The sequence below is a fragment of the Melospiza melodia genome, chromosome 3 (genome assembly GCF_035770615.1).
Source record: "Melospiza melodia melodia isolate bMelMel2 chromosome 3, bMelMel2.pri, whole genome shotgun sequence".
Lineage (NCBI taxonomy): Eukaryota > Metazoa > Chordata > Aves > Passeriformes > Passerellidae > Melospiza > Melospiza melodia.
Window position 1 is genome coordinate 20,900,311 of NC_086196.1, and position 14,352 is coordinate 20,914,662.

The 14,352-nt window shown below is 44.1% G+C and overlaps 1 protein-coding gene across 5 annotated transcripts in view; it reads left to right on the top strand.

Moving 5' to 3' along the window:
- EVA1A (eva-1 homolog A, regulator of programmed cell death) overlaps positions 1–14,352 on the top strand; it is a 204,635-nt gene that overhangs the window by 179,900 nt on the left and 10,383 nt on the right. For 3 of the 5 annotated variants that reach the window (XM_063150944.1, XM_063150945.1, XM_063150946.1), the window contains 2 exons: positions 10,226–10,390; positions 14,142–14,327. In XM_063150944.1, the coding sequence (XP_063007014.1) occupies positions 10,226–10,390; positions 14,142–14,327 (351 nt within the window). Of the gene's footprint in view, positions 1–10,225; positions 10,391–14,138; positions 14,328–14,352 lie in introns of all 5 variants that reach the window. The other 2 variants (XM_063150943.1, XM_063150947.1) reach the window with 1 other exon arrangement.

A 14,352-nucleotide genomic window follows, 5' to 3' on the forward strand; every position in this document is an offset into this window, starting at 1 on the left:
CACAGGTTATAACCATATGAATGGAAGGATTTATATTGAAAACAGTTTTGCCACTTTGTTCACAGATCCTTGGATTTCAAGTTTGTTAGTGTAGCCTGGTTTCTATAAGCCAAGTGCTGAACCACTGAGGAGCCAGTGGTCCCCACACTGAGTTTTGGGTCTCAAACCAAGCTGTGTTTTCATTCAGTAAATGCTGATCTGCATTCATCTGTGTATAATTGAAGGGCATTTAGTCCTGTAGCTGCCTTACACAGTTTTATGCACTCCTAATCTTTATTCCAATGCAATTGATAACCTTTCCCTATGTAGGGTTTCCAGTTTAGGCATTTCATGGGACCCTGGGAATTGCCGCACTAAGTCAAACATGTGACCAGAAGAAGTCACTGCCTTTAATGGCAGAGGTTACCAGCTGCTTTCTGATGACATTCCTCAGCTCCTGCTATCAGGACACTGCTATCTTTTTGGGAAAAACTTCTAGCCCTTTGCCTAGTTCTCTGCTGTTTGATTGCCGACAGGAAAAGCTGATGAACTGATAAAGCACTAGCACACACTTTTGGATAAGTAGCACTTGGATAGAAAGAAAATATTTTTGTACACAGCATAGTTTTGTTGCCTTAATTACCAACACTTTAATTATGCAAGGAGAGCAGATGGAAGAATCTCCAGGCTATACCTGCCAGCAGACTCTGGGACAAAACATGGGGGAACTTCCAGAGATGTGCTGGTTGTGGTTTCTCTTTGAATTAGGTTTCTTTTCTGGATTGCTCTTCTGGTGTCTCAGAGGTCATCAGTGGTCAGTGGACATTGGGTGGGTGGCATTGCTTCAGAGCCAGGCACAGAAAAATCCCCTAAATATCTATCTTGGTCAGTAGTCTTGGAGGAGAAATTATATTCCTAACTCTTGGAATATAATGATTGGATCATACCAGGCTAATTGTTGACTCAGATGCTGAAGGATGAAGCTTCTTATTCTTTATTAAAATATTTGGGCAGTGCAATGCAGCTGATGTTATTTTCCCTGGTACCTTCCTTTCCTGCCTGGGTTCTGCTTCCTGGCTGCTCCTCTCCTGTGCTTGATGGAGGCTGGCATAGCTTCCTATCAGCTCTAGAGGATTTCAGGACCTCTGGCCCTTTACTCCATCCCTTTCTCCCTACTTTATCTTGGATATCCTTGCCCTGGCTCTCATTTAAGTGACTCACAGTGATACATAATGTTCACCCAAACACTGCTTTTGGGTACACAGTCATGAAGATCACCAAGGGCCACTTTCCCTGACAGTTTTTGTGTACACCTTTCACTGAGATTTAAGGGAGTGCCTTTTGGCCCAAGTTTTACAGAATTGGTTGCTGTGACTCAGCTGATTCCAGATAACTTGCAGGGCTGGAACCACTTGGGTATGGGCTGGCATCCTGAGTACAGAGACTCTCCCTTGCTGGTGAGCAATTCCTCGCATGAGCAATGCCCTGACTCTGGATCGGCCACACTTGAACACACAATACTCACTGCTCCATCAGTGCTCTCCTGGGAGTCACGTATTGTGCCACACATTTCCTGAAAAATAGATAAGCAGCACAAAAGAATTTCTGCCAAGCCCTATAGCCTAAATGTCAAAACAGTTCTGTATTATAAGAGGAATTCCAGTACTCTGGGTTGGAAGGGACCCACAAGGATCACCAAGTCCAGCTCTTAAGTGAATGGCACAACCTTGGCATTTTTAGCACCAGGCTCTGACCAACTCAGTTAAAGTCTTGCAATGTTAAATGTTTGACTAAAATGAGTGAAGATAATGAAAAGAAATAGGAGTATGTCCAAGTACAAAAACTGGTGTAACTCTGATCCAAAGTGGAGTGGATATATTCAGAGCACTGCATAAAATTCCAGTTTGTAATAAGTCTCTCTGAAGAAACCAACAAACAATATTCCATAAATGCCTAAGAAAGCCAGGGCTGGTTTGCAAAGTACCAATGAAAGTATGTGACAAATGCAGCCCAAAGAGGGGAAATAGGGAAGACTGGCAGAATGAGCCTGACTTCCTTGCTAATCTGATTCTTCTGGGCCTGGTGGAGAGGAGATGCAGCCGTACTACCAGCAAAGGTGCCATGGTGGGATGAAGCTGAGCATGCTGGAATTTGCACAAGAATCAGCTTGAGCCTCATCCTCCTCAAGATGCGTTATCTTGTGAAAATGCAGAACTCTCCTGACGTTGGGAGCAGGCAGAAATTTACCAGATGAAAGTAACTCTTTGTATCTGCAGGTATCTCTTACAAGGCTTTCTTCCTTTTGATCCATTTTTCTTTCCAAATAGAACGTGTAGGGAGCAGACTGGCGCATGCAGTGCTTTCCCCTGTGCCCTTTGGAGACCAAAAGCCACATCAAGCAGGAGATTTATGAGTTGCTGGCAATAGATGCTTCATATTCTGTTATTACATTTCAGATGATGAAAGAAGAACAACTGACTTTCATGGCTGTGAAAGCACTAGGAAAACTGCCTGTGGACAGATCGAGCACATGCATCACTGGATAGAAATTAAGGTGTTTTATAGCTTCAAGTTCAGATTTGGAAAGTTCAAGATAGCAGAAAAATATCTGAGTAAAGATGTGAGGCAGTTCGTAAGATTTCAACTCAGATACACTCAGGAGAATAAATCCAAAGGTAACATTATGATTCATTAACTATCCCTAATTAGGCTCCTAAATTTAAGTAGACAGAATCTTCCCTGGAGGCTTTCAAAGGCACCCACCTTTCACTGTTGATGATACAAGGAGCTTAGGAGCATAGCTTATTTAAGGAGGACTTCTTCCTTAGGGACCTACAGGGCATGGGTTGAGTTCCCAGATTAGGTGAATTGGATTTCTAATAAGGTTATTGCATTTCTGGGCAGGCAGAAGTCAGAGGTGTCAGAGAAAAGGGTAATCTGTTGCCCTGTGCAGGAGGAGGAGAGCCTGGGAGGGAATGGTGCTCCTGTTTGTCTCTTCCCTGTGGAGTCTCAGTTGGATGTGCACCGTTTCCTAAATCTCCTTCATCTCCCAAGGCCTCTCACATCACTGGGCCTTTCACCTGTGAGAGATTTTACTGGGAGCAGTGGTGAGACTGAGCCAATTTGTGTTCCACAGGCTTTGTTCCTTGACTGCAATTGCTTCCACTTTGGAAATTGCTTCTCTGATTGCAGCTGCATGAGGAAAGGATAAGCACGTCCTTTTCTGTGGAGGGCAAATAAGAGAAAGGGTTGTCTGTATTATATTTATATTCTTATTGCACAACACTTCTCTAGCAGGCTGCTGCCAGGAGATACAGTAAAAGGCAAAAGTATCTGGGCTGTCTCAAGAGGAGTCTTGGCAGAGTGATCTGAAAGTTTTTATGGGTTGTGTTAGACATCCCAGCTTAGATGTGTTAGACATACCACTTCCCACCACTCCCAAGTCACCAGCAGAACAGAGAGATTCCTGCTTTGGGCCTCTGGAGGGAGGGCCCTGGTGCAGGCTGTGGGCTCAGGGAGGTGTAGGTGGCTTTGGTTGTGACAGAGCTTGTTTCCCAGACAGTCTCCTTGCTTTCTGCATGGTGCTTGGAGGTGGCCTTACTGTAATTGGCATGAGTCACTTCCTTGTTATTGGTGGTTTGGAACACCATGCATGAAAAACATGGCTGCAGCAGGCTGAGGAACTCCCTCTTGCTCTTGGGCTTTGCATTCAGTTTCAGGATTGCAGCCCATATCCATGCTGGGTGAAAAAATGTTTTTTTCAAAATAACTGAAGGAGATGGAAGCTGAGGTTTGAACGACTTGCATTTGTTAAATCTCTGATCTGGTGTTTGGGGTTTTTTTAATGATAGTGAACGTTTTTCTTGGCAGTTTGTTGATCAAATCCCAACTTTCAGATTTATGGTCTGTTGCAGAAAGTCCCTTCATGTCTCATGTTGCCTTCTGGGACAATTTACACTTCCTGTTTAAATGGTACTGTACCTTCACTTTGAATAAAATATAGGATGGTATGACATGCCTTTGCAGCCTAGGTACAGAGGTGATGTCAAGGGTGCTCAGCCTTTTCCAAGGCTCATGGAGACATTTGAGAGCTGCAGGATCTGATGATCTCCTATCAGGTGATTGTACTCTTATCTGACCAAAAATCCAGGATGTCTGGTGGCAGGGCAGGACTTGAAGGTAGGCTTTGAATGTCTGACACAACACATGTGATCATGAGAAGAGGCAAAACCTCTTTCCATGTGAGGCCCTGAACTAGATGGAGCATGGATAGCTGGAAAAGGTTTCAACTTGTTCCTTGGCCATGTCTGAGACCCTTGGGATAAAGCCAAGGGGGTAGGCTGTGCCTCAATTTATTTTTGTTAATCAAATTATCATTTTCCCAGCCCCGTGTTTCCAGCTACAAAGTGGTGTTACTGTTGTCACCAGGCATAGAGTCTTCTCTTGTATGGGATTTTTCCTTCTTGCTCTCTGACTGTTCTGTGATACTTTATGATCTGGCACAGCCAAAATCTATTATTTTAATAGGTATTGTTGACTGACTGCTTAGTGAATTTAGGTTTTACTGCACAAAACCCACTGTTAGTTCTGCAGTTTGAGAGAGCCATGTACATGTGTACTAAGGAATTGCTTTCTTATAACAACTTGGTATGATGAATGATCCTATTTCAGGCTGAATTCTGTGAATTCTTAAATATCAAAAAAGAATACTTCTGAGATGCTACCTCTAAAAACATGCAGTAGTTTATATTGGGTGTTTACTCACAGTATTTTATTATTATTATTATTTTAAAAATATATTCAGCACCAACAGTTCCTGGCCCCAATGTGCCCAGATAAAAGGTTTGGTTGTAATTTTCTTTGGTGAGGGAGTAATGTTTTTGTTCAAATTGTACTCTGCTTCAAGCATGCTCAGGAGAGTTTGCTGAAGATCTTGCAGATTTGCTTTAATCATGCTGAGTTTTGGGAGCAAATGCACAGGAGAATATAGAGCAGAGGACTGGAAAATGACAAGCCCCTTGTCTGTGTGTTTTAAACACTGAGCTTTCATTGATCCCCTCCAACTTACTGATGTGCATAACCAGTGAAGATGGAGGTCAGGGGATAATTGCTTCCTGGGAGTGGAAGTCTTTAAGCCTGTTTAGGACAGAGCAAGCATCAGAAAACACCAAAAGATCAAATTAGCAAAAAGGGGGAATAGTTTGAGTGCAAGGCTGAGCTTGTTTCCTTTCTTTGGCACAGACTCCTTCTGTGGGATTGGACAAATAATTTTGATATTTAAACACTTTCAAAACTCTGTCCCTGAGCCAATTCCCCATCCATAAAATATGGGGCTATAGCATCAACTGTTTGGATTAGGGGAATAATGTATGTGTTTAAATTGAAACACTCAGCAACGCTGGAAAATAATTACACAGAAAGAGCAGTATTCCTCTGAAAATAATATATTGTGGCAACTGGTTGAACCCCCAGGAGTGGAGTGTTTAAAACTAGAGAGATCAACAAAGGAAACACAGCAAATTATCTCATTATGGTCTTTTCATACCTGAAGAGGGCCTGCAAGAAACCTGAGGAGGAACATGGACATGTAATGACAGGCCAAGGAGGAATGACTTTAAACTGAAAAAGAATAGGTTTAGTCTGGGTATTAGGAAGAAATTCTTGACTGTGAGGGTGGTGAGGCACTGGCACAGGTTGCCCAGAGTTGCTGTGACTGCCCCATACCTGGAAGTGTCCAAGGCCAGGTTGGACGAGGCTTGGAACAACCTGGGCTTGGTGAAGGTGTCCCTGGCCAGGACAGGGGACTTGGAACGAGATGGTCTTTAAGGTCCCTCCCAACCCAAACCAGTCTGAGATTCTCTGCCCTTAATGAACAGTGAGGAGGTATTGACTGGCCTTTTCCATCTCTTAGCACTGCAATTCAGAATGTTACTGCTTGTAGACACAGTAACTTTTTCTTTTCATTAGCCCTGGCTTTTCTGGCCACACAAGAAACTGTTTGTGTGAAAATTCCAGCAGAAGGCGTCTCCACCGAGTACAAATAAGGATACTGTCAGCAGCACCAGCATGTGCCTTTTCACACTGTCCTGCTGGCTGCTCCTGCCGACTCTGATGGATCTGCTCTGCCCATGAGAGCACACTCTGGCTTTGATTTTCCTTCACCCCTGTTTCTGCAGTGTGGAGAGGCTGCCAGGCAGCAGAGGAGAGGTTTTATTATGAGATGGGTGCCATTAATTCATTGCAAATGGGTAATGCAGCTCTTGGTTGGGAATTGGTATAAATTATTGCTAGCATGATGTTGATTCAGACAGATGAGCAGTGGGAGCTGGGATTGCTTTTAAACCAGACACAGAGGGATTATGTAAAGACTTGAAAGCCTGTAATGGAAGAGGAATGAACCTGCTGATCCAAAAGAATTGCAGATTTATAACCTAGAACCAACTTCTGCAGGTACCTTCATGGAGTGTCACAGAGATGGTGACACTTTGTCTCCAGATCAAATCCTGGCTGACATGGAATCCATGTGGTGATGTTTGAGTTGAACTCCAGGGTGAGTGGCTGAGCAGGGCTTGCCATCTAAAAAGTTACAGCTCTGCCTGTGTTTCTCGGATGCACAGCCCAAGCTGCTGTAGAATTTTATCATTTGGATAAATAGCCACATTTCAATGCTGACTGCTACCCCCTGAGAGACTGAAAGTCCCTGGAGATCCCCAGAGCAACTCATCTCCTCTTTTGCAGATGATCCAAGCTCATTTCTCATGTGCATTTTTAAGTGCAGGGTTCCTGACTATGAGGTGTGTGAACACTTTTATTGAAGCTGTTTCTTCCCCTCTTGACCCATCACTCATTCTGCTGACTGAGTTGCTTTAACTTCTCTGCTAGATTGCATGGAGCAGGACAAGTGCCAACCCTTCCCTGCCAGGATTTTTGTGCTTAATACTGAGATAAGACTAAAATCCTTGGTACTTCTTTTCTGGTGGTTTTAATAATAAATAACTTTCCTTGACACTTTGCTTCAACTCATGCCATGCTTTATGTCAGATGCACTCCTCTCTGGAGAATTTAAGGAGGGCATTTCAAAGGAACCAGATGTTTAATCTTTCTTGTGGAGTTGGCTGCCACACAGGAGCTAACTGGAAATTGTGAGGTATTTTACACTTGAGAAATGCTTTCCATTTCCCAGTCTTTCTAAATCAAAAGAAAGCTGTGTATCGGCTGAGCATCACATAAACTAGAAAAAGAGCAGACTTGCTGCGTGCCATCTCTCTGTGTACTCTTTGCAAAGATGGGCCTTTCCTGGCAAAGTGTGCTCAAGATGTTTATGGAGTCCACAGAGAAAAATGATCCTTTGAAGTGGAAAAGTCCAAGTTTGCGTGCTGTAGACATCCTGTGCTGCTCTAAGTTGCTTCCAGAGTTTTAAAGTTATCTAGTTGCTGATGTGAAGAAAAGCACCTCTTGAAATTTTTGGAAGTACCAAAGTGTTTGCTAGTCACAGTTGTTAAGCATGTGCCTGCTTTTGGGAATCTCACAGCCACCTCTGTTTTAAGGCACCAAATGACTACCTGATAGTGTTCTTAAAACCTCAACCATCCCAAAGAGGTAACAGCACAGCCCTACTCCATAAGATGTTGTGACAATCATACTCTATCAATGCTTCTCCTTGAATATTTCTCCATCTCTACTCTTCCTTGAGATACTGTTGCTGACTGATTTAGCAATGGTTTGCTTTACCTGACTCCTCCTCTGGTCCTGTAGGTAGCATTCAGGTGGGGTGGCACAGATGCTAAGATGGAAAAGCCATATCTCAGTTCTCTGGGCATGCTTAGGAGCACCCAGAGATCATGGTGTTTCTTTCTCCTGCTTCACTCAAATGTTTAAGTGTTGGGTAGTGTCAATTTTTCTATGAAAGATGCAGGTTCATCCAGCCTGTCTTGTGCCCTGGAGATGGTCGTGAATGCTGAGAGGTAAAGGAGATATTTATGAAGAAGAGTAAGTCTGAAACATGAAAGCTTTTTCCTTCATTTTCTTCACTGGATGCCTATCAACAGGTTACTGGGATGCAGTTTGGGTGAAAAGTTTATAAAGGAAAATATCCTGTGTCTTTTAAATACTTATCAGGTTCTCAGTCTGAGAGACAGCAATAGGACTCTTTATTTTTTGAGAGTGCTGAGCCCTATGCACTCTGCGTCCTTTTGGGCGCCTCAAATTCAGCACCCAGAACTGCAGTTCTCCCTGGCTGTGGTTTGCAGGATAATCTCTGTTCTACCCACCCACTCTCCAGACTCTGATATTTCCCTGGCACAGGTATCCCCCTCATTCCTGTCTGGTTCCTACCAGGGGATGTGTTTTTTGCTGCCTTCCAACTGTTGCCAATTCAGATTTCACTAGAAACCTCTGTGCCAGCTCTTTGATATTCAGAAGCTGAGGGGTTTTCTGTCTGTTTCCTGACCTGGCATGACTCTTCTAATAATGCAAGACCTTCAGTGCTGATGTCCTGGCAGCCTAATACAGGAGGTCAGTCTGTAAATCTAGTTACAATTTTCCTTGCCTCAGCAAAGACAGTAAGTGAAACATAAAGTAAACAAAGTGGTTGGATCACTTCACCCACCAGTAATGTGGTGGGTGATGCAGGCAAATTTAATGGATGCGATTAAATCTCCTGTTCCAGTCTGGCAGCTGATTAGCTGCAGGGGGCAGGCAGGAATTTCCTTTCTGATCCAGAGCTGCCCTCTTTCCAAGTTCTCCTTCAAGCTTCTGCCAAGCATCTCAAAGTGCTTTGCATTTTTAATTGCGCTTCTTCACGCCCCTGTGAGGGTGGAGATGAGAGATAGCATGATCCTAAGTGGAGCCCCGGGGAAACTGAGGCACTGGGAGGGGGCAGCCTGCTTGGAATGAGAGAGGAAGGTGGTGTTAGACTTGGAGAAAGGGGACATGGGCATCCCAGAGATCTTCTCTTGAAGCTCATGTGGGTCTCCTGAACTTGTGCCTAGTCCTCAACAGTCTGTGTCTTAAGCACAGACTGTTGTTGGTTGTCTGCTAGGCATTAATGTATAGTCACTGACAGGAAAAATAAATCTTTCTCCTGTGGAAATTTTAATTTATTTTTGTCTTTCATCACTCAATTCCTCTACTTTCTGAAGAGAATGACCTGTATACATATTTCTTCTCTTTGTATGGAGAAGCACTTTGCTCTGAAATAGCCTCAGGTGTTGGCTGTGGCTGAGGAAGAGAACTGGTTCAGTTCCATAGATGACTCCATTCTTTGTCCCTACAGGGGAAATTTGTGAATTCTCTGTGTGGATTCACCTTCAGTGGGTGTACACTGAGGTAGCTACACCAGCTTTGATTTCTTTACCTGGTTGTACAGCTGAAGAACTGGCCTTGTAAGGAGGAGAAAACACTCCTGTTATTAGGGCATGCTTTGGTCCAAAGAAGAGACCAGAGATGTGCAAAAAACCTGTCAAGTATGAACCCATCATTCCACATGCGTATTGCTCATGCTGTGGCTGCCAAAACAGAGAGCAGTATGGGTTAGCTGAGTCTTCATGTTCCTTGGGATGGTGGGAAAGGAGAATGAGCCTTTCCCATCTTACAGCCTACAACTCAATGGGAAACAGAGTATTTTGGATCTCACAGGGTCGGGAGGGTTTCCTATAGCAGGAACTTATTTTTTGTGGTGTGTTGGATTATTTAAGCTTTATGATTTCATGTGAACAGCATCCTCCAGAGTTCGGTTTTGTGAATCTGGAGTGGACAAAAAGTTCTGAAGTTCAGTCTTGAGCCAGCAGCTTGATGGCTGAGAGAGGCAGGATTTCAGGCATAGCTATAGCTCCCATTGCCATAGGGCATCCTGTCTGGCCTGCTGTCATAGTAGGAGCAGAGAACTCTAACTGAAGTGCTCTGAAGCCTAGAACTGAGGCCAAAGCCTGGCTTACTAACTTCTGTTTCAGTTTCTGAGATGAGTGTCTAAATAGAACATCTGAATCTGATCCTTAGCCTAGTATCAAGGCTTAATTGTAAATTAACAGTATCTTAATCACTTTATGGTTTCCAGCACTCTCTCATTAAATGTCTCTGTGCTGGCATTTGAAGAGCATTCATCATAGTGGAAAATGAGTGTCTGTTTGGGCTGCACGTGGTATAATTAACTATCAGCTCAGCCCATAGCATGACGTGACAATTCTCATTCTGACCAGCTGAAATAACTCACTCTAATGACTGTGCTCTTCTTGCTCCTCTCTTTCAGTTCCCAAGAAGCTTCTGCATGAAACTCAGGCAGGACCAACCAATCAACAAGGGCATCAGAAGTCACATTTTCCGCTGCAGCCGAGAGTGTTTGACCCCAATGTTATAGGGGACGGCGTGTTCCTTTCGGATGTCTCTCCTTCCAACATAGAGCCAGCTCTCCCAGGTAGCTGTGATCATTGTGGTGTTGGCCCAAACCTAAGGGTGTTGTGGTAACTGTTCCCTTCCATCTCCTCTTTTCTGGATTTCTGTATTGCTCCTAAATCCCATCCATGTCCCAGTCAGAAAGGACTGTGACAGCTTCAAGATGTGATCAGCAATGGGCTAAAGTGAAACTGTGAAATTGCTCAAGGAACACTGGGTTTCTTGGGGTAGCACTCATGGCCATGCCTGTCCAAACTCATCACAGAAATACTTTCCAGACCTGTCTAGTGGCAAAGGAAAAAAAAAAAAACAGGGCAGAGACAGTAGATCTGCCTCATGGGACAGAGGAGTTTTCAACTGAACTTTGAAATATAGTGCTGTTTGCATAAAATGCAAAGTGAAAAGATATGAATGAAGTCAGATCTTAGCCATCTCTAGGGATAGGTGAGTAGGAGGAAGGGTGGTGTATGAATAAAGGAAAAGCACAGGTGAGCACGTGTTGGATTCCTCTGTGGTTTTGTGCTGCTTCCCAACATGCAGGAGATGGTTTATGACATTACTGAAAATCCCAGTCTGTGCTCCCAGAGATTCAGCTTGAGGGTGGGTATGGGCAGAGCTTGTCTCTGTCTACACTTCTGGCAAAGTTAATCCACAGCTTGGATAGCCAATTCACAAATAAACAAGAACTGGCCATAACAGGTTTGTCAGTTTGGAAGCCTGACTGAAAAACTGTCAAGGAAAAGAGTTTTAAGTTAGCTCCAAATACGTATTGTGATCCTGGAGATTCTTTTAAGCAAGGAAAAATATCCTGAACTCATTTCCACTCATCTAAACATTTTAACTTGTACAAATGACACCTTTTGTTTAGTTTTTACATAGTTCATTCATGCACTTTCAAAATATGCACCACTTTTCAAACAAAAATGTCGTTTTGAAATTAAAGCCCAGAAGAAGTTTGTTATTTTTGTTTCAAAAATAACAAAATACTTGGAAATTTCTGTAATTTCCCTTGCTGTTTTATTTCTTTTGTTAAAACTATTTGCTAACATCAGCCTGGTATCATGAATAACCTCTCCTGTGCTTATACTGTGGTGTTGGGCAAATTTACTGCTCCCTGAAAGAATTTTGTTCAGCTTCGGTGTAAACTCACAGAGAAACCATTCAAGTGACTGGCAACAGCTAAGACAGGGTGGTGAGGAGAAAACCAGTAGTAGTGAGCTGATTAGGCATTGAAAAGTCTCCAAAGCCAGCAGGGAGGAAAGGGAATATCTTTTAGTATGATCCTTAAAGGAATGGCAGACCAGGGAACCCCATGTGTAGTAACACATGGCCCTTGAGAAATTGTGTGTGTTTGTTTTTTTCCTTCCTGCATAAGTCCAGTCATTTTCTGCCTTCTGTGTCTGTGCTTGTACAGTCCTGCCAATGATAAAACCAGCTCTGTGGTTTTGTGGTGCTCTTTGCTGGAGTTTAGTGTATGCAGGCCACTATTAATTTAAAAACATGTTTGATTGCATCTGTTCATTTGAAAAGTCAGAAGTGAAAAAAAAAAAAGGGGATTCTTCTTACACCTCACATCTCGAGAGGTGTTATCCCTTACTCTGCCTCCTGAAGACATTGTTGTGGCACATGGTTTACAAGGGCTGCTCCACACCCAACAGAGTGGTGTCCTTCTGACATAGGAAATAAGTATGAGATTATTTCCTGGTGGTGCTCTTTATTTTCCTCAATTGCGAAAGGATCTTACATTAACTAGCTCAGAGCCAGACCTCAGTCAGAGACATCTCGGGCAGGATTCAGTTACCCCCATACAAATGTGTCATTTGTGATCACCTGGGTGTTCACCTGGCTTCTAGAAGGGTGGGCATTTCCCCTCCATCCCTTCTCATACCTGTCAACTCTGCACAGATGTCCTCCTGACCCTGGGGTGTCTTAGATGTTTGTGTATGAGCAAATGCATTGAGCTTCAAGTGTCTGCTGTGGGGAGAGCTGAATGACTCTCTGCTATCCATCAACTAATAGCAGGATTCTCTTGCCTTAGTTTAGATCCATGGTGCTACTTGAGATGCTTTGAAATATCCAAGTTTTAGGTTCAGTTTTTGGAAGTTAAATATTTACCATGGATCTCTGGATTTCCTTGGAACAGCAGTAGGGAAAAATTTGAATACTTGTACAGGCAGATTTAGCAGACAGGGAGGATAAAGGAGATATTAGAGGGCATGTTAATGTGAATTTAAAAAAAAAACTGAACTAAAAAATATTGTGAAATGTTGCTATTGATTTCCTGCCAAATGTGCCCTTAGACCTTCTGTGTCCATTTTGCCCAAGGGGTCTGCAGTAACCTCTATTCTCCTAAAGCAAGAGGCTCTTGGAATATCTTACTCTTTGGGATATGACACCCAAGCACTCAGGTTTAAACATTTTGCTTGGAGTCCAGTCATTAACATCGTGGTAACCTTGAACATGTGGCTTTCCCAAGGCCATGCAGCTATTCAGTGCCAGAGGTACAGCTGTGCCCACATTCCTTGGGGCTGATCCCTCACAGTGACACCTGGACATCCATCCCCGCTGGTTCTCCTCCAGGCAGATTAGGAGTTGGCATCACTGCACACACATTCCTGCCCTCAGTCCCTCTCCATCCAGTATTACCTGTTCTCTTTGACTCTCCTCACTTTCTGTTACTGCTTCCTTGGGCTGAGCTGCTTCCTGGCACCCGCAGCAGGAAGCTGAACGTGATGTCTCGTGCTGCTGGGTTTGCAGGGAAAGGAGATGGATCAAGCAGCCAAGGAACAGAGACCATCTCACATCACACTACTCCTGACAGCCTTTGCTTGCATGGCACTGGTGACATCATTGGAGATGGAGCTGGCAGTGTCCTGAATTTAATACCTGCAGATAAGCAGAAGCCAGGTGCAAGTCTGTGATTTTACAGAGTGGTGCTTACTTTTGGCCAGAACTAGACACCCAGAGAAGGGAGCCTGGAAATCTATAATAGCTACAGTTAAAAACTCACATGGATGATGGAGCTGGATCCTGTGCACTGACTTTTTCCTGTGTTGAAAACAATTACTGTTCTGTGAGTAGTGGGGGTGTCTGCCTGCAGATCAAGGTGTGGAGAGCCCTCAACAGCGAGCTGATAAAGTCTGAAAGGGTCTCCTTGAGCCTCCTGGAATGAACTGCCTCCTTAGCTCTAGTCCTCAACAAATAAAATCAAATCATTAACCCATGTTCACTCACCTCTCCAGAGAGGAAATGGTATCTGGGTGAAACACAATACGAGCAGGCTTCTGAGGGAAGTCATAAACTCGGGTCTGCCCTTCCCCACGAAGGTTGGAGAGAAAGCATGTCTGTTAGCCAGCTGTGGATGGATCACTACAGCCCCACACCACCAGAGGGTTGTGGGCTCTGCCTGTGTTTTCCAGTCCTCCTTACAAGCTTAGCTGAACCCACTGTTGATAAAGGCTCCTTTGATTTACATAAGAGAAAAGAAACCTGATTATATATTTGCTGTAACATAGGTGGGTGTGTTTAAATGGTGACATGAAAGAGCAGGAGATGGGGGAGAGATGATGATGCCTGGATGAAGAGGAGGTATGTGCTCAGCTGAAGCTGCTTGAGAAGGTTTTGTTACCCCCCAAAAAGGGACAAACTTGGGCAGCTCCCTGTTGAGCAGCTCCAGATTTCTGAACACAGATGCTGACCTGGGGATAAGGCGAGGTAGGGCTGGGTCACGTTCCACATTCCTCATTCCTCATTCCCTTTCTGTGTCAAAGCAGAGAAGAAGAAGGGGAGGTCAGCCACTTTCTACCCTGTAGACAACACTCCCCTCCTGCTCCCTGTGGATGAGACAGAACCGCCGGGGCTCAGCAGCAGCAGCAGCAGCAGCAGCATGGAGCCCGTGGGTGTCGGCACGGAGATGGCCCTGCTCAGCAACATCCTGGCAGCCTATGCCTTCATCACAGGTACTGTTTGTCTGGTGTCTCACAC